Here is a 21,429-nt window from a genome sequence, read left to right on the forward strand (position 1 = left end):
GTGTATTTGAGTGCATTTGGTTAATCAATTGTTATGAAAACATTAAATCTAGCAATTATTTTCATGCTGAATTTGTTAAATAATTTTAAAATATTTAATAATAAATTTATACAGCAAACATTTAAATATTTTAGAGGCTTTATTAATAAAATCAAAATGGATCAGGACGAAGGTCATATGCAAGGGGAGGAGCAACAAGAACAAGAGATTTTACTAGAACACAATGCTGGAATAGTAGCCCAACAGCATCAGTATGAACCATTACAAAACCTAGCATTAGAGGAAATAGGTGCGAACGTGGAATATGTTGGAATGGATATTGTTGATGACAGTTCAAATGAGAGTGACGATGAGGAAGGCAATAATGTAGCTGATGATGACGACGACGATGATGAGGAAGATGATATTAGTAATTATGATGAATTAGAAGAAATAATGGATCAAGAAAGTTGTTCATCGGATGATTATGACATATCAGATATGGATCCAGAATATAATGTTCGCAATTTTAGGCGTATGCATAAAATGTTTATGAAACGGCAACAAGAACTAAAAAAACCTACATACTCTTTTCAACCATTACGACTTACACAATGCCTTTATAAAAATCGACACGACTCATGGGCGTATCCGATAGCACGCAGTGGACATCGCATAATTGCTTCTGAATCTCATCTTTATTCGTTGGGTGGTTATAATCCAAAGACAAGGACAAATGCCATGCGTCGCGGTTCATGTATGTTGTTTCAAGAATTGTGGGCTTATAACTTTGCTACAAACCGTTGGAAGCTCCTACAAAATGGCGATAATTGTGATATGCCAAAAGAACTAGCTTCAAATGCTCTTGCCATTTATAATAATGTTTTGATTGTAAGTACAATTTTAATTATAGTAATCGTTATATAATTATAAGGGTTATTGATGCAATAAGTATTATGGTGATTAAAATGCCAACATTTATAGACTTTTTTTATTCGATAAGAAAATAAACTTGAATAAGAATAAGATAATTGAAAAAAATTCAGATGAGGTAAGAAATATAATTTAGAAGAGATTCTGTAAAAGTGCGAAGGATAACAAAGGCATAATAAAATACTATGCTTTTGTCGAAAATGTAGATTATGTAATTCTTAATAAGGATCTGAAAATCATAAATACGTAGGTTATCCAGATATCAATGTAAATTTAATAATTTATTTCAAGTTTATTTTTTAATTTTATTCGCCATACGTACGTACAGACAAGAAACCGTTTATTTTAAGGATTTTTAATTATGTCCTTTATTAAATTTTATTTAAATATAAGACAACATTATTATACTTTTTTTAATTTGCATTATTTTTATCGTTATTGGGATATTACAAAAAATTTCGAACAGGTACCCTACCCGATTTTGATGAAACTTAGTTCACACGGTATAAATTCGAAGTTTAAGTTCTCCAAGGTTTAAAGTTCACATTTTAAATATGTATTCAACAAGTATTAAATAAAAGCCAATGTCTTTTATTTAATATATCTTTCATATTCTCTATTATTTGCCCGAAAAAGCATAGTGTTCTCAATAAATTATAAAAATTCAAAAATGTATCAATGAGGGGATCTTAAGTAAATCAACTTTTAGTAAAATAATATATATCATTTTCAAACAAATTTCAAAATTTATATTTTTATTTCTTGATCACAATAAATGTTAAAAAAACTTATACATTTTTAAATTTGTATGGAAATAATGTGAGTACATTTACTCAAAGATGACTTTTTTTTTTAAATTTACCTTGCTTTATTTTATGATCATTCCTAAAATATTTTAAGTGCGGAGAGCTGGATCATGTTCAGAAATGTAGATTAATACAAAATGATTTTTTTTAATTACAGTTTTTGAAAGGGTTAAAAAATGGTGTATGTATAAAAAATAAATAACCGTTAGAATTTTATTCTAAACAATTTTGTATTTTAAGATTTTTCACTAAAATTAATAAACACAATTTTAGAAATTTTAAAAAATCTTTGAAATTATACCAAATTTATATTTTGTTAAAAAAAGGACAATTTAAAAAGTAATTAACAATTCCTTTTCTAAGTGCCTAAAAAAAAGATATTTTAAAGCTGTGTACAAATTTCAATAAAACGTTACTCAAGCACCATTTTTGTGAGTCGATCTAGTATAAGTAAATACAATTTTCTATTGAACTACAAACATATTATTATGCACTACTGAAAATGGTTGCGGAACTCCCAATTTGGATAATAACTATGTCAAATGTACTGGTATCTTTATAAAGTTGTAACCTTTTTTGACCCTAGCCCACAAACAAACTCCCCTTTTGAAAATAAAAAAGACCATAATTTTTTTAATAGATAGCTTTGTTATTTATCGCTCGATATTTTATACTTGAAAAGGTAATTTTCTCTAGAAGATAAGACTTGGTGGAAATATTAAGAAAATATAATATTAATGACACATTTTTGAAGAAAATAAAGAATGTCTTATTACTTACTTTTCAATCGATTTATATTTGGCCATCTCTAATGTTTATACATCTAGGTATTATCCCAACAAAAAATACGTGCAAAAAGTAGTAAATGCACCTGTTCCACTGATAATAAACTGGTTAATAGGCGAGCATGGGTTCATATTTGAAAAAATAGTTCGACATTATGAACATTAATGAATATTAATATTATGAAGAATAATAATTAATATTATTAATATGAACATTCTAATGATTCTCATCCGAATTTTCCTTATTAATAAAGATATTTTGAATTAATATTTAAGTTAATTAAAAATTACCAGCAAAAATTTACATGACAGTGTTGTTTTTTAATCAGAGGTGCAAGTGGTGACGAATAATAACATTAATATTTATTAAGAGCAAAAATCCCCATTATATTTTAAAATTCGATAAGCAGCCATCAAATTGAATGTTTTCCTCCCTTATTAAGCCAGATGTTAAAATGAACTTAATATTACTAAATTCAATAAGTATTAAATACAAACATCTAATGAATTATATGTTATTTTTAAAATTTAGTTGTATAAAATTCACGTTTCCTTAAAATGCTTAAATCATACCAAATCACTGTGAAATATTACAGTTCCTATAGCGAGTTACATGAGTGAATTGATGAAATTTTTGAAGCTTAGAATATATGAATTAGAATATAGGAATGTATTTAAAACGCAGAAAGTTGAAATTGCTATTATTGGCATGTAGTAACTTGACGCTGGTGAAGATTGTTTTTCTTTGCCGAATTTTCGTAAGTTTCCCTTATTTAGCCAATTGCTATCTTTTAGTATTTGGTAGAATTAATTGTAAAATATTTGTAACTGATTATGGCCAATTGACAAGTTTTATTTTTTATTAATAATTTAATAAGAATTAATTAAATACTAAATACGTATTTAAATATAATTATTATACGACGAATAGCAATCTATGTTCTTTTAAAAGAACTTCAAATTTAACGAACTTACATTTACTAACGAATATTTGAAAATGTATATGTTTATGATATTATTGGAAATATGTGCACTGTCTATATAAATTTGTATATTTTTTTCTCTATTTTTTCTATAAATTGTGGCGCGTAGTTTTACAAAGTTTTGTGATGTTATATGCATGAACATGAACAACATACCTTTTTTATACGCTTTGTTATTATATTCTAAACAAAAAATGGTCCAACCAAAACATAATAATAAACGAACCCTAACTACGTAGTTATGACGAAAGCGTTCACATTGCGTTATACATACACACATTGACTCCATCATCGACATACGACATTATCTAAACAGCTGCTAACCAAACATACATATTGATACATACAACATATTATATAAATACATACGAATGTATGATATGTACGTATATTGTATGAATGTGTAAAATCATAAAGTTTCAAATCAAAACAAACAAAACAAGTTATTGTTTTGCTTTGTTTTTTATACTTAGTGACTTCCTCTGTATACCAAAAACGTTACATTGCATTTCCCAAAATTTTAAAATTTTGATTTGCATTTTATTATGTAGGTATTATTTGAAAAGTGGAAAGCAAAATCGTGATTATGTTTGTTATTTATTATCATTAATCATCAAATCAAGCTATTACCTTCACCGTAATGTATTTTCATAAAATTTAATACGTATTTTATCAAACAAAATTAATGAATACAAATAAAAAATATATTTTCACTTCTTCGAGCTTTTTTAAAAATTGTGTTTTTTTATAATTTTTAAATATAATATTTAAGCTTTTTTATTATTATTTTTTTTAATTTGTTTCATCTTCTAATATGGTTTATTTTGTAAAAGTATTTGGTTTTATGCTACTAACAAAACAATCGAATGTTTGGTATTATAGTAACAAAAACAGTCTGAACTTGTTGGGAATTTTTTACTTTATATTGCTACTTGACGACGTGATCCTAAAAATCGATTTTGCAGGTGTCTATATTGCGCGAACTACTGTTTTCCATAGATTGGGGTTGAGTTTAGGCCGGCCACATCAATATATGAGTTAAATCACACAAATTATAACTTAAATTTGGCTTTTCTTTTCATCAGATAAAAGATATTTACGTGTTGTTTCAAAAAAAAATATATATACATTAGGCTTCACGCAATATTTTTGAAATTGTGATATAGTTTTTATGGCAGTTTTTGGAACAGCGCTAATATTGGCGTAATTATTTTTTTTAAATTTCAACTCCTTCATCTGCATATCTGCGGCCAAAATACCGATTTTTTTATAGACCGAAAACTGCTGTACATATTTCAAATCTGACTTTAGCATACTATTCTACAGGAAAATTTAAGATTTATAAACTTAAATTGACAGAATTTAGATGCACTATAAATAAGAGCAAAAGAAAAAAATGCAATTAAAAACAAGTAAGAATGTTATAGTCGGTCAAGCCCGACCATATAATACCCTACACCACAGTGTATTTCGCGGAATAATTAGTTTCCTTCTAAGTTTTTAATTAAATATTTTAAAATTAAGAAGTACTTAAGCCCTCACGCCACGTCACGGCTTATTCCAAGGGAGAGTAAATATGTTATTTCACATATTCGATGTCTGTAAAAAAATATATTTAAGGTTATATATAAAATTTAAGCAATTATTAAACTTTATCGTTTCTAAGTCATCAAGGCTAGTATAAAACTTGGTTTGGCAGGTTTTTGTCCAGATACGAGTGTATTAAACACAATTATGGACTTAAATGCCCTATTCGGCGGGTTCAGTTGTATGGGGGCTAGGTTAAATAATGGACCGATGTTAACCATTTGCAACAGGCTTCGTCTCTAGTACAATAGAAGATCGAGTGCCAAATTTCATTGAATTATCTCCAAAATTGCGATCTGTAGTTTGATTACAAGGTTTACAAGCCCTATTTGGGGTTCAGTTGTATGGGGGCTAGGTGAAATAATAGACCGATCTTAACCATTTTCAATAGGCTTCGTCCCTGGGACAATATAAGATTATGTACCAAATTTCATTGAATTATCTTAAAAATTGCGACCTGTAGTTTGATTACAAGGTTTACATGGACGGACAGACGGAAGGACATCGCTAAATCGACTCAGAAAATGATTCTAAGCCGATTGGTATACTTTAAGGTGGTTATAGGACCAATATTATTGTGCGTTACAAACATCAGCACAAACCCAATATACCCTCCCCACTAAAGTGGTGTAGGGTATAAAAATTCAAGACCTGATTTTATCATTCGTAAATATAATATTCAATGCCCTTAAAAAATAGTGTTAAAATTTTTAAGTTATTGTAATCCTTTTAGAAGTTATGATGTTTATAATGTTGGCTTGTGGTTTAATAATTTCCCATCAAACAATGGTGTTTTCATCATCTCTGAATTTAATAAAACTCCATCCAATTAATGTTCCATGTATAACATGTATAATGACAAATTTTGGGCCTTATAACTTTCGTGGTTTTCGAAATATAGCGTTGTAAAGTTTAAAATCTCAAAATTTAAAGTCACATCACATCTAAAGGGTTAATTAAAATTTTTGATTTTGAATCATTTGTCTCTGCAAAAAGCATACTTTGATTATGCACAAGACACATTTTTTTGAAATATTTTTTGAAAAAAGTGCATCTTTGGATAATACTAAATGCACTTTTGAAGCAGTGTGAAATTAAGCTCGTTCTTATCGATTTTTCCTATAAAATCAATTATTAGAGCATGATTTCCTATAAATTCTACAGTTTCTGCTCTGTAAAAAATGTCGCTCAAAATCAGTGGTTTCCGCCTCAGATATGCAGAAGAAGGAGTTGGAATTTTGAAAAAAATTATTACAGCATAGTATTCACTGATACAAAAACCTTCTAAAAAGTTGTGATATCACAAAAACGGGAAACATTTTATTTTTTGAAACGAAGCCTAATATACATAGTAATTAGGAAAAAAATTAATAAAAAATTCAAAATATAATAAATTGTTTAAATGTCTGCGGATGTTTTACAAGACACATTTTAGCCAAAATTTTTGATTTCTAGATAAAAAGTTATGACACCGATAAAATCAGTTTATTCCGAAATTTCAATCAAATTCCTCATTCGAGAGATTTTTTAATTATGTTCTATCAAGTTTTTGGAATTCGCTTCCAATTGAATTATGAGACTTTTATTATTACAATCAGATATTAATAAATACTTGGATAATTTTATCTAGCTGCTCAAATAAGGATATGTTAAAATGTATATGTGTATTTAAATTATAGTTGTACACACATTAACAATTGTACTAGATTAATCTAATAAAATATATAAAATTAATAAAAAATAGGGATTTGAAGAATAATTAAATGACTAGAAAATTGTATAGAAGTTTATTTTAAATTAATTAAAACTAAGATTAATCTTAAATTAAAACTAAGATTTTTGAGTTATAAAAAATAGCTTTATACCAACCGAAATACACATTTGTTAATCCTAAAATTGCCTTTTTCCCATGTTTCGTTTGTTTATAGTCACATGGTGGTTCTGGATACCCATTTGGAGAAACATGCTCAAATGACTGCTATGTTTATACAACTGGAGAAAATCCACAGGTTATGCTTCTAAAAGTAACTGGTGATTTACCTGCTGCTCAGTATGGCCCAGGAATAGTGATACATAAGGATTTTCTGTATACAATTGGTGGAACAACAGGTTTCGACTATTCATGTGATGTCTATCGTCTTAACTTAATAACTAAAGTCTGGGAAAATGTATATATATGTCGACCCGAAATGCGGGATGATCCTGAAGGCCGATATAGACATGAAGTTGTTTACGATGGCTGTCATATTTACGTGTTAGGTGGTGGGACTGCACACACCGTTTATGACTTGCAACGTATACCTGCTTTTAATTTGGAAACCAATCGGTGGGATTATTTTGAAACATTGCCAGATCGGAGTGCTTCAACATCGGAAGACCCGGGCTATCCAAAGGCTCGAAAGTGTCTATCCTGCGTACAACATACATTGTCGAATGGTGATATAGAGGCTTTCATTACTGGCGGCTTACAGGTATGTGTATATATATAGAATCGAAAAAGTAATATAAATAATAATAACAATAATAATAATAATAATAATAAATGGATATATTCTACTTTAGGGAGATTTTACTACATACTTTAATGATATATGGAAACTAAACCTTCGTACTAAACAATGGTATAAAATACATAGCGCCTCCCTTCCACGTCCACTTTATTTCCATTCCGCAGCACATGCTGGTAATGGTTGTATGTACATTTTTGGCGGTATAGAATACAGCGAGAAAGACATATGCCGTCGTAATGATCTCTTTAAAATGTGGATGACAATACCAAAGCTTAGTGAAATTTGTTGGGATGCCATTACTTATTACAACTCTAATCTACATTATTTCGATCGCAGTACTTTACTTCGGGCTGGTATACCAGACCGTTTATTAAATCGTTTACCACCTCTTCAACAATGAATGCGAAAACATATGTCGGATGAGTCGGAAGAACCATCGCCATCGCCATCCTCATTAATTAGTGCTATATCTAAAAGAATGCGTTCTCACATCGAGTAGATTTTTCACATACGTGAATTGATTAGTATTTTAAATTTTGTTTGAAGTTGTTTATGGGTCGTTTGCCATCTGTTTTATAATAAATTACGATTACTATTTTTTTAATTATTTACACACTAATTAAATCGATGGATTTGTTAGCATAGAAAGTTAAAACGAATAGTTTTAAAAATATTCTTTAAATGGATTTTGTATGGTTTACAAAACACTACATATTTAATAACACACACATGCGAACATACATACATATTTTTATATTTCTTCTTTCTAAATTATATAAAAGATTTGTATACACTCTTAGTAGTTAGAGCGTTTTTGCGCGTTTTAAATATTTGTTAATATAAATGAGATGAATTTATTTTGCTAATTTAATTATATTTCTTTTAAACAATAACTACAAAAATTGTTCAACTTGATTACTGCAGGAATATTAATTCATCATTAGGTACATATTGCATTAATTTTCTATGCAAATTAAGTGATATTACAAATACATACATAGTTTCAAAATAAGTCTACCCAGTTTTCTTGAACTAATAATAAATCAACTTTGTTTCAGTACAAGTCAAATTTTTAGTTAAGCATTTCGTGGATGCAGAAATTGCAAAATGTTCCTTGTACTGAAATAGACTAGTAATTTGTTTAATACAGTTGTGTTCTTATTCAAAATGACAAGAACCAAATAATAATATGATAACAAATATTATATTTATTTATATAAAAGCAATTAAATTCTGTATATTTACATTGCTTTTAAGAATTCATCATTAGAATCAATTCGGTATAAAAAATCATTGCTGTGCCTAAGAATAATGATTAAAAAATCTTATAATATGCTTATATTGTTTGAGTTTCTTTAATAGATATTAATATTACCTATTACACATTAATAAATACCAAAATAAATTTTTGTTTTAAATAAAATAATTTAATAGAAATAAAACCTGGTTATTATTTCATATAAACACGCCAAAGGAAATCAAATTTTTCAATCATTTTATTAATTTTTTAAAGTTAAGAGTTAAGAGAGGTTGTTTATGTTATGTTATACAATTCTTTTAAACTTAACATTTTATTAATAAAATGAAAGACAAACTTATAAAATTTTAGAAAATCCTTTAAGAATGGAATTAAAAAATTTTCACCATTACCTTTACCTATGTTCAACATAGTTTATGTTTCGTCATAAATTGTGATTTTAATTGTATACGTTGATTTGTTTATTTAAAAAAACTTTTAATAAATTATTTATTTCTGTATATAATAAATTAATTAAATAAAAATTAAAAAACTTAAAAGAAATAAGTGATTAACATGTAAAAAATCCTTATAAATTAATAGAAAGGACTAGTTCCAAACAAAGAATATTAATTTGCCTAAGTTAATATTATAAAATTATAAATAGTTTATTTCATTTTACTGATTTTACAAATTAAAGTTTCGACTCCCTTATGAATGCGAACAATAAGTAAAAATCCTATTAAAATGGCAGGCATGCTAACAAAAGTAGCAATTCCTTCGTAAATAAAACGCGGAGCAAATATTTTCCAAACCATTAAATGGCGACAATGCATTGTACACGCCACCATGGAACATAGCACCTAAAAAGAAAAGCAATGTTAGTTTAAAGTATACATTTAAGGAATTAAACTTACCTTTATCCCTTGCAAAATATAAAATTGAATAGCCAATTTAAAAGCAGTACCAATAAATGTATACTCCTGCTCGTACAATGTCAATTCACCGCGAGTCATGTCAAAGCCAACACAATCGTTTGAGATGTCACTTAGGGATCGTTCATTGATAGATGCAGATGAATTGAATTGTCGGCCTATTCCAGAAGTCTCAATTTTACGCTGTTCGCGGTTAAAATTAGTTTTTATAAGATTTGGAAAAAGAGCAAAAATCGAAAAGGTTTCAGTAGACAATAAACCGTACATGCAGAAGAACAAAACTTGACCACAAAATGTATTGAGTATCACTAACACAGCGGATATAATGTTAGATTGTCCAATGTTGGTAGTTCGACCTACAAATGCAGCGCGCCAATCAATTTGCGACAGTGTTGTTTGATGGGAAGTAGCGAAGAAGCAGAAATGAGCCAATAAAAACCATGCAACCACAGCAGTGAATCTAGGATGTACACAGGTTTCTAATAAATAAAAGAAATAATGACTATTATATTTGTCTGCATTTATCATAGTAAAACAACTCACCAAAATCTGTTGCGGTTCTAAAACGCAAAATAGCATCGATTAAAAGTATAATAGCTCCCACAGCTATGCATGCAACGATACCCATTGAAGAGCGTGGCTCCAAAAGTACAATTAAAACCATAGCTAGAAATGTTCCAAATGATATTATAACTGATGAATATACAGTAGTTAATCCATAGACTACGGGGATTTCACTGCCTCCTTCCGGGTTGTCCCCTTCATACATTCGTTTCATTTTTTTGAAAATTTCGGGTACCACACTCTCAGTACTATTCACTGTAATCCTTGAAGAGTTTTTGGGTGGTAACAAATACACCATTAAGGGTGATATGTTAACTACGATAATTTGGATAATCAAAAGTGAGTAAATAACTATCGCCATTGCATCAATATGTGTTCTCTGTATGTTCTTAATAGCACTGTTCGATAAGAGAATATGTCCACCAGCACAAATACTTGCTATTGTGGGCCCATAACGAGCCAACAATACATTAATACAATTTCCAGTCAAACTTCCGCAAGAACGAAGATAGATCCGACTAAGCGTTGTATATAAGACAATAATAACTACTGACAGTATATATGTTTTTGCGCCGGAGGGTTTCTTAAGTGAGAATCCCCCTAAATTACCATTGTTGGTGAAATCTGCACAATTGCCTTGTTCTTCGCGACAACGAAACAGAGATGTTGCAAAACGGATTAGCGCTATAGCTAGGAAACTGGCCACAAACAACTTAAATGCAGTGGACTTTAAAAATTGTTGGAATTTAAATTTATTTTTAAAGTCTACTCGGACGCTCTTTTGTATAAGTTCGTAAACCATTAGCAAGATGACAGCTACCAGTAGATAAGACAGTATTTTGCCTTCCTGAATAATGAAACTGTTCGAGAAAAATATGCAAACTAATATGATTAAGATCAAACGTGAGGGGAAATTACCAAATCGCTTTGCTTTTGACAAATTTTCTGTAATTATTGGCCAGTTTTGTACTGTATGGAATACCAGTATCAATGTACTTATAACGCTGGTAAAAAATATAATAGAATGCTCTTCCGTTTTGAATCCAAAGTTCTTATAGTAACGATAGCCAAATACTCCTGCTGCTAAATTCAGGAGATAAGTATAGCCCACCTCTTTCAATTGGAAAATTTTACAAAAATCCATTGATCGTGTATTATAGGTCAGTGTGAATGAGAAAAATATTGGCAAAAATGTGGCAAAGAGTCCGTGTGACATTTGTGTTGCATCAAACTTAACCCATATCTCACGGCAAGTATTCAGTATTAGTCTCAGATTTATGTTCAAATCTCCAACGAATGATTTAAAAGCTATTTCATTATATATTGTTTTTACTCTGTGTGTTAACAATATATATTCAGTTTCCAAGCTTTCCATTTTATCCAAATTAAAAGTTCGCTTGTTTTCTAAAGCATAATTGAAAAAGTACTTATAAATCTGTTGCGCATTTTGCCAGGCGTGTAAAATTAATGTTTGCATTTTACTCAAATGGGGAATAGGAATATCAGGAACAATATTAAAATTTATTAAACCTAAATTGGAGTACGGTATTGGTATTCCCAGAATGGTGGCAAGTGTTGGTACGAAGTCAATCTATTAAAATAAATACAAAATAGAATTACATATGTATATAGTTCTATAGAAGATTTAGTGATAAAAATTCATCTGAAATCTTCTAATATTACATGTATTCATCTGAAATCTTCTAATATTACATAAATTTACTGTATATGAATTTTAAAGTATTCGAAATAAGTTATACATGTTTTTTTGTCTTATCATATATAATTTTTAACAATATAACACTAAAAACCAATATTAAAAATTAATTCATAATGCTTTCAATAATGCATTTTAAAATAAATATAGTGCACCAATGAAAAATTGCATAAGAATCATCGAATGTTCATTGGTTATATGCACTCATTTTAATGACGTGCTATTATTCCAAATACGAACCCGTGCTCGCCAATGACACGCTAGTGTTAAAATCATGCATTTTTCCCTAAATATGAACCAGTTTATTATCAGTTGAACCCACGCATTTACTACTTTTTTTGCACGTCTTTTTTTGCTGGGATGTGTTTGAGCACCTCTGTTTATACTAATCGTGTAAACACAAAAAATATAAATATAAATATAAATCATACGACTTTTATTTTCTTTTCTGTTATACGGATGGTGATCATGTGAAGTGCCCTTAACTTTTATGCGAGGCAAAATCTTGCTTCCAAATTTAGTCCATTCAAGCAAATTAATTTACTGACTAAAAAATAAGAATATAGCAATAAAATTTGACAAAATTGAGGTAATCGCGAACAGAAATCTTTCTACAAACTTTTATGTGGAACGGTTCATAATTGACACTACCAGCCATTTAAGGACCTGTTCAGAAAATGGCTTAAACGTTCATTACTGGCTTAAAATGCGAATAAAGCGATGAAATGCGACACACGTAAGTTTCTTATGTGTGATATACGGTTATGACATTCGTCATAAAAAACTTTTATACAAACGTAAATCTTACTTAAAAATTAGAGTACACCGATGATATTAAAAAAATCGACAAAAAAGCTAACATTTATTAACATTCCCAATTTAATGAAGACTGATCTATAACTGACCTTAGGCCCTATAAAAGGTTCCCCTTAGGAAAGAGTTTTAAAATTAGAGTCTTTTTTTTTAAAAAATGCGATGAAATTTTATATAAATACGTTCACGAGTTAAACTATTATTTTTTTTTATAAAAGTTCCGTACATTCTTATATAATCATGTTAAATTACTTTATATTATTATTCAATAGCCGAAATAGAAATTTTTGTTAACAGTTTCTAAAATTTCACTAAATTTTAATATACTTATATATTCAAAGTTATGTGCTTTAGCTTCGTCGCTGCAATTTTAAGCTAATTTGCATTGCATTTACGAGGGAAAATGCCTATTTTTTAGATTTTATATTAAACATATTGACTTGTAATCGTACAAAATGTAATGGTTATTAAAACTATTTTTTTAATATATATCGTCTTTTCAATTTTGTCATCCACCTTACTATAATCTAATTTGATCTCAACTACATAATATAATAATATTTAATACTAAATAATTGCGTACATCTAATCTTATCAAGTTAAACAATAGAGATTGATAATTATATCAGTGTATACATCATACGTAAGTACATTATCTAGTGTAAGTCTATGTATTATACTTATGTTTATTTACATACCTGCTGCAGTGTTGTGTTGTCAGAATTAAAATCATTTTTGAAAAAATTTCCTTGTTTGGTGTAAGCAAATAGAAGAGCATTGGTTTCGTCATCTGTGTCACCACCGTGATCGCCAGAGGCTGTCATTCCATGATCACCCATTACAAATAAGGTTGTTTTATCATCCATTTCAGCGACAATATTTCTACCAAACCATTACCGAAATTTTAAAACTTTTAATATTGTTACTTTTTACAATGAACTTAAAAAATACCTAATGACGTCATTCATTTCATTAAGTTTACGCGACATCTCCTCATGAAGTGGTCCATATTTGTGACCGCAATGGTCGACTCCCAAAAAATGAGCAATTAATACTTGCCAGTCGTTCTTTTGCATTTCTTTGGGCAAATGCTTTTGTATTTTACGGTCAACTGTATCCAGATCGAATATATCAAAACTAGGGTAAGCATACGATCTTTTAAAGCGCCGAGGATATAAATCCGTCCATGTGCTATCACCTAAAAAGACTATCGGTAAATTATTTCTGACCATTTGATCAATAATATTGTCTTCATTTATTTCTGGAGAAGCAAAGTTTGAACCCATATCAACAAATGTGGGTAAACTTCCAGTGGTTAAACCCTTAAGTCTTTGTAGTGTAGTAGTTGGTGGATCAGCTTTGAAGCGCATTACTCTTGTCTGATCCGGCATATGCTCCAGAAGTTCATGCAGCACAGTAAGTTTATTTTCGTATGGCAGAGGCTGCTTAAGATTATCATTGTAAACACCAAACTCATATTTTAATGCGTCAATAAGTAATATTATTACTTTGGATTTTTGAGGTAGACACAAATTTGCAGATGCGTTTACATCTTTAAATATTTCTTGAACAACCTCTTCAGTGAGATAATATTCCTATTAACAACAATGAAAACAAATATGTCATGTAAAACCCAAATTAAATAAACTGTGTAGTACTTACGTCATTCTGGTCTAAAGACAAGTGCCGGCAACTGCTCACATCCGTTTTCGAAACGCGAGACAACAGAAAACCTCGAGAAAATAAATAAACACCAGAACTAATTAGATATGCCAACCACAAAATAACCAATCCCAAACTAATAGCAAACTTCATTTTAATTCTTTGATTTAATTATATGATTTTGTACTTCGTATCTAGCAAATGCATCTAAAACAATGCATTACCAAATAGGTGTTGCTAGTAATTCTTTTCAGAATTCATGGAACACACCAAACTGATGAAAATTTATTTTTGTGAATAAGATACTGCATACAATTTTAAATTTATTTTTTTAAATTAACATTAATCCATTCACACCCTTATTTTAGGTAAACCAAAATATCTCGAAATTTTCACGGGTCTTTTAGCAAATGAATTTATATTTGTGAAAAAAAATACACCGCACACTAACGTAGACTAAATAATTAAAACAAAATACTAAAGCGTTTTAAGAAGGTAGTAACAAAAAACGACTACTAAATTTTTGTCAATGGTTTATTGTTCTGTCAAAATCTTTTCTGTAGAGTTGCCAGAATTATTTTTAATTAACTTTTTTGTAGTCAACAATCGTTTTATTTTATGAAAAGTCGACTTTTCACATTTGCAGTTGACGATCATTTCGAACTCATACAAATTTCCTTCGATTTCCCATTTTTAACATATCCAAAACCAAATAATTTAGTTGATTTGTTTGAGTTGAAATTATCATTAGAAAGATGTCTTGCTGCGAATACATGTTTAATGTCAATATATATTAATATATATGAAATTTATATACCCAGTTTAATGCAATGTTTATTATTTTAGAAATTGATTTTACCCAGTTCACATAAAGTTGAATTACTACGCCACATTCGTAATTCGTTTTGGCAGTTCTTCGTCATGTTGTTATTTTACCATTGGCTATATTTTATATTTTTTTTGAATACATACATATGTACCTAGACCTGGTCCACACTAGGAAACTTTCGTTGAGAAAATGTTTCTTAATTCTCTTTTGAAGTTTCCTTAATGTCCACACATAGAAACTTTTGTTTCAGAAACTACGTTTTTATGTATTTATTAGCTGTCTTAAATTTGTAACTAAAAATTTAAGATAACTTAAATTTAGCTATGACTACTGCGTCTTAAGCTAAGATTGGTTTATACAGATATTAATATTACATTTTGATACATTATTAAATGTCTTTAAGAGCGGGTTTTTGAGTTGAAAATTAAATGCCAATTAAACCGGCTTTACACGATCACACAAGTAATATGATCTGTCAAAATTTTGTGTAGAAGAGTACGGATGGGATCGTCTAAACGCAATATGTAATGAAACCATCACACATTGAGAGAGAATACAGATGGAAAATTTGACAGTCGTATGGCTCTCTTCATTTTTTGAAATGATTAAAAAAACAAGCCGGTTTCATTAGATCAGGAATGTATTTTTATGTAAACACGAATAAAAAAGTGAAACAGCTGTTTCGTTGACTTTTTAATTGTTTTATACCAATCGTGTAAACACAAAAAATATATATCATACGACTTTTATTCTCTTTTTTGTTGTACGGATGGAAGGGCCCTTAAAGGAAATTTTCTTAAATTTTATTTTGACACATTCTTGGATTATTCCAAAAACAAAATACATGTGTTTGTTGTAGATGTTGTTGTACAACAAGAGATGTCGCTATTTTATTAATTTACGTTGGGAGTACGGATGGGATCGTCTAAACGATCCCATCCGTATAATAAAACCATCACACATTGAGAGAATACGGATGGAAAATTTGAGGGTGAGAGAGATGTAAGAACAAAATTTCATCAAGTTATCTTTTTATATGGACACAGAAATTTTTATATGGATATCAGAAATTGATACTGAACAGATATTTTAAGTCCAATATTTTGGACGTTACAATTAGCAACACAAACTCCAAACACCTTTAGCACTATTTCGGTTTTAAAAATTAAATAAAACTATGTAAAGTTGCATTTCATAGAACCTAGTATTTTGTTGTTAAATCGAAATTTGTTATTATTTATTTAAAAAATTTTAATATGTTATTTTGAGTTACTGATTTCTGATGTTTTTGGTAAATTTGATTGCCATTTCTTTTGATTGCACGAAATTGCTGCAATTACTGATATTTTTTTGAAGATTTTATTTCGTAAAATGTGTTCCTAGTTTTAGAAGATCGCTATTTAAAATCAGCAAAATCGGTCTATAAATAACGGAGATATGAGCAAAAATCCGAGACAACCTCTGAAAATTTCATAAAAAAACACATTTTCTTCATGCTTTGTTAAAAAAGCAAAAACAACACTGTGTATTGGATAAAGATGTACATGTGCGTATGGAGATGTATTTGGTTTATTCAGCTGTGTATTTCTTTTGTATGTTTGCATGCTGTTCTGTTCTCACGAAGGTAAGTGGGTATAACAAGAACAGGGAGATAAAGCAGTAATATGTTGGTAATACAGCTAATATTTGTTTGAGGGTGGTAATACAGTTTGACGGTGGTATTACAGTACAACGGTTAATATTTCTTTTTGTTATTCTTATTTTTCACAATATTAGCGAGTGATAAGATTTCAACGTATTCTAAAAAATCATTTTCAAATTCAAACTTTTTTAAGAGTGAATTGCAAAGCTCAACGTAAAATTGTAAGCAACGATTTTCGAGTGTAATTTTTAACTTTAGTTTTAATTTTTTCTTTTATAAAAAGATCTTCCGTATTTTAAAAGTATTTTAAAATCAGGGTTTAAGAAATTGTCACTAATGACTAAATTAAAAAAAAGCTTCTATACAAACAGACAGAACAGCCGTGCTTTTCAAAATTGGGAAGATTTAACACAAGTAAGATAAATCCAGCTTTAATCCAGGAACCTTGAATATTTCGAAACAAGGTTATTAAATCACGCAAATTTCCAACATTTCTGCACTGAACATGTCACAAGAACAGGATCATATACGTCAGCAATGCTGTTGAAACAAGTTCGTGGCATCTTTTTACCTGTATTTAGTAAAATTTATTGAAATGGCAGAAAGGAAATATTAAAAATTTGCAATAGGTTGCGATGCCATTCCCCATCATGTAGCTTGGGGTAACACTAACACGAATCAAAGGGCTTGTACCCTAGTTTGTGCTTCTTGACCACAGTGAATAAATTTCATTCGTCAATAGAATCAGAGAAGAAGTATTAGATATACTACATATGTATTCAGATAAGCTTATTATCGAAATTCATGATTGGACCTTACTAAAGAAACATTAAGATCAAGACACGTTTTAATGTGGAAATAAAGGGGATATAGACGTCAAAGAAGAATCATTTACAAGTGATCTGGTTGAGAGAGGAGATCTGTCCAGAAGAAACCCTGGGTAACTGGGGAGATCCGGAACCTTGGGGACCGCTAATGGACTCTAATTTCTCACTCAGTATATCGAATAACAAAGATGAACCGGAAGGGAGGCCAACACGGAAATAGTTATTTCAAATGACATGGTTAAGGAGGTAATCAAGAGCCTTGATCCATGCAGGTCAGAATGGAATTTTTACTGAACTTTTGTAGATGGAGGCGGCACTTCATGCTTGAAATTGACATACTACCCTATTGTACCTAAATTAGGAAAACTACATCAATTACATTTTAAGTACCATCTGTTCCTAATGCCACCCTGTTAATAAGCTGCGAGAAGAACGATATAACTATTTGGAAAGATATTTCGCTGTATACCACAGGGTGGCATTTTGTCACCTTTACTCTGGGTTACCCCGATAGACTTCTAAAGACCCAATTCGAGAAAGAACTTAGACCTGTCTGCTTTGCCGACGATGTCATAATACTTTGAAAGGGAAAGAATCCAAATTACTTATGCATGTAGAAGAGAAAACGGCCATAAGCTGGGTCAACACTCTGGGCTCAACCCAGAAATACACAAGCTTACAGGCAGAAGTCCGAGTAATAACGGGATGTGTAAATTGGATTAGAATATATATGTCGTCATAATGTTTACTGACAGCCGGGGCGATATCAAGTAATAGAATTAAATCTAAGACCGTATTGGATTTTAAAAAAGCTTTAACTGGAAGTTTCTGTCAGAGGTACGGTAGAGGACAACGAAAGGGCGAATGTAATTGCTTTAAAGGGGAGTGAGCTCGAGGTAGTTAACTTCATGAACGCCAAACCAATCGATGCAACTAAAGCAGAATTAAAGCTACGTATGAGAGAAACCCATAAGGTCTCTTGCAACAGTAGGCAGAATGAGATTAGTGTGATGGTACGTATTTTGACAATCAGTATGACGAGCATATATATAGAAAATTAGACGTGCGGATTCGGACGAATGTAGAGAGATGTAGAGAATAAAGAAACATAGGACAGTGAAACTCTGGATTACTTTCTTGTTAAATTTAGGGACTAACACTGTTTGGAAAATTCTTAAAAGTGACGTCCAGCAAACTGAGCATCTATCTAAACATTGAAAAACAATGATCCATCTTAACGTATACATCTTAATTTAAACATATTAATAACATATTTATTGTAAACAAAGTTTTGTTTTAAACAATAATTAAAAACCCAGTACCAATTACCTCCCATATCTTTTGTAGTGACCCGACTCAAAAAATCTATTTGGATTTTGAAAACTATCTTAACTCTTTTGGACAAGTTTTGCTAGGACCAATAGGTGAAAAATTACTCGCATTTGACAACTTTGACTCCCTCTGAGTCCGGCAGTTCTTGACCTATAAAGCTGAATATTTGTGTCTGACCTAACCTTGGTGCAAATATCAATAAAATCGCAAGACATCGATTTCAAAAGTTATATCTTTAAAATTTAAAGCAAGTGGGAAAATTTAAATTTAAAAGTAATTTTTTCAACAATAAATGGCTGAAGTATATATGAGCATGGTACAATTCAACTTAAATGACTTATTATGAAAACTAAATCGGCCTAGCCCGACTATAATTTCTTACTTGTTTTTTTATATAAAATATAACCCCGTTGCACTACTGTTATTTACTATTAGTACCTAGTATACCCTGCAAACATTTTCTATTGTGGAAGTTACCCGTATAAAACTTCCAAAAGTTCAAAGAGGCGGCCTTATTTTCAGGAAATCTGTATTAATCTTCAATCTGTTGGTATACTGATACACTTTAAAAAATTGACTCGATAATATTTTTGTAGTCTTCATAGATTTTATGATTGATTTTATGGTATTTTAGGACGCATTAATATTTAAACGAAATTAACAAAAATAAAATTATATTGAATATACTTTTGTATTTATTAAAATTATCTATTATATTTTAGAAAGCAATAAAAATAAGATTCGTCTGCCTAATACATTTGCCACCAAAGTTTAAGCAGTCAGATCCATTTTTTAAAATTTTCTGCAAGCAATCGACATTTTTAATGAACCGCTTAATGAAATCAGACTTATGTATACATATAACTTACCAGATCATTTTTTTATGCCCTTCACCTTCGTGAGAAGGGTATATATTAGGGCATTCAATTATTCGGGTTTTTGTCTTATTCGGTTTATTCGACAAATAATTATTTGAGGTTTTACGTTAGCCGGTTAATAATTGGATAATTAAAAGTTATTCGGTTATTCGAATAAAAGGAAACTAGATGTTATTATTGCTTTTAACAATAATCTTCTTCATATACACCCTGTACAATTTTGAAAAAAGCATTCACACATGGAAAAGTTGATAAGTATGTGAAAATAGATTCCACTTATAGAATTGCGTACTCCGATTTTTATGTCCTTATAAAAGGATTTCAAAGTTTAAAGGACTACAAACGAATATTTAAAATATTATATGTATTTTGTAATGCTAATATTGGTATCAAATGAAAGCTGGGAATCTGAAATTCTATCTATATTATTTAACTGTCTCGCTTAGAAAAAAAAACGAAAAAGAAATTAAATTTAAAAAGGTTTCATTTTCGACTCAAAAACTTCTAACTGCTTTTTTGCGACAAATTTTCTTTATGATTTACCAATTCCTTCTTGATGATCTTGATGATTTTAAATAAATTATATTATTTCGAAGCAGTGGAACTCAGCTTCATTTGAAATTAATATTAAAACCAACTTTTTAATATAAAATTGGAATTCTATCTTTTGAAATTGGATGTCTTTTAAACTTTAAAGTCCTTTTAAAGGAGCATAAGAGCTGATGATGAAAAACTGAGTACACAGTGAGAATAACTTTTGCACGGTTTATAAACAAAAATATTATTTTCACTTCTTTCACTGCAATTCTTTGTTTAGTGTTTTATCAAATACTATAATTTATTCCTGTTTATGTGAAATGCTTTTCTATATAAAGACATTACTTTTTTTAAGATTTTCAACGAGTTCTAGAATTCATGCGTTCCAATGTACACTAGTTCAACTATAACTGTTGCTGAAAATTTATTAGAAATACTTAAGAACACAACAATGTTCCCAAAAAAACTGGTTGTAAAAATAAAAGCGATATAATTATTTCCATGATTTCTTTTCAAAAATCATCAAATAAATTTTCTTTATTATAGAAAATGGATTAAGAAATAAAGAAAAGAAGAAAATTTATTATAAAAATATTAAATTTTGTAGAAAATACATAGTAATTTTACTGCTAAATAGAGAGGTTTTCTTAATTGGTTAATTGATAGAAATTATTCGGTTTATTCCATATTTGAAATTTGACAATTTTAATTTATTCGAACGATTAATCGTCAAATATTAATCGATTAACCGAACGACGATTAATCGTTTGAATACCTTGTAATATATATATATTATATATATATATATATATAATATATATTATATATATATATTATATATATATTATATATATTATATATATATATATATAT

The 21,429-nt window shown here is 29.4% G+C and overlaps 2 protein-coding genes across 2 annotated transcripts; one reads left to right on the forward strand and one right to left on the reverse strand.

The window, feature by feature from the left end:
* LOC111675351 (kelch domain-containing protein 10 homolog) lies at window positions 1–8,988 on the forward strand. The gene is made up of 3 exons (XM_023436099.2): window positions 1–870; window positions 7,002–7,544; window positions 7,636–8,988. Exons 1-3 carry the CDS (start codon window positions 34–36, stop codon window positions 7,981–7,983), a joined length of 1,728 nt encoding a protein of 575 aa, XP_023291867.1. The 5' UTR covers window positions 1–33; the 3' UTR covers window positions 7,984–8,988.
* A 309-nt stretch (window positions 8,989–9,297) lies between these two features.
* Window positions 9,298–14,995, reverse strand: LOC111675350 (GPI ethanolamine phosphate transferase 3). Its single transcript, XM_023436098.2, has 6 exons — window positions 14,512–14,995; window positions 13,801–14,444; window positions 13,548–13,731; window positions 10,299–11,910; window positions 9,738–10,234; window positions 9,298–9,683 (listed from the first exon to the last, which is right to left on the reverse strand). The coding sequence occupies exons 1-6, from the start codon at window positions 14,662–14,664 to the stop codon at window positions 9,489–9,491; spliced, it is 3,285 nt and encodes a 1,094-aa protein (XP_023291866.2). The 5' UTR covers window positions 14,665–14,995; the 3' UTR covers window positions 9,298–9,488.
* Window positions 14,996–21,429: the final 6,434 nt, after the last annotated feature.

Source organism: Lucilia cuprina, chromosome 6 (assembly GCF_022045245.1).
Source record: "Lucilia cuprina isolate Lc7/37 chromosome 6, ASM2204524v1, whole genome shotgun sequence".
NCBI lineage: Eukaryota > Metazoa > Arthropoda > Insecta > Diptera > Calliphoridae > Lucilia > Lucilia cuprina.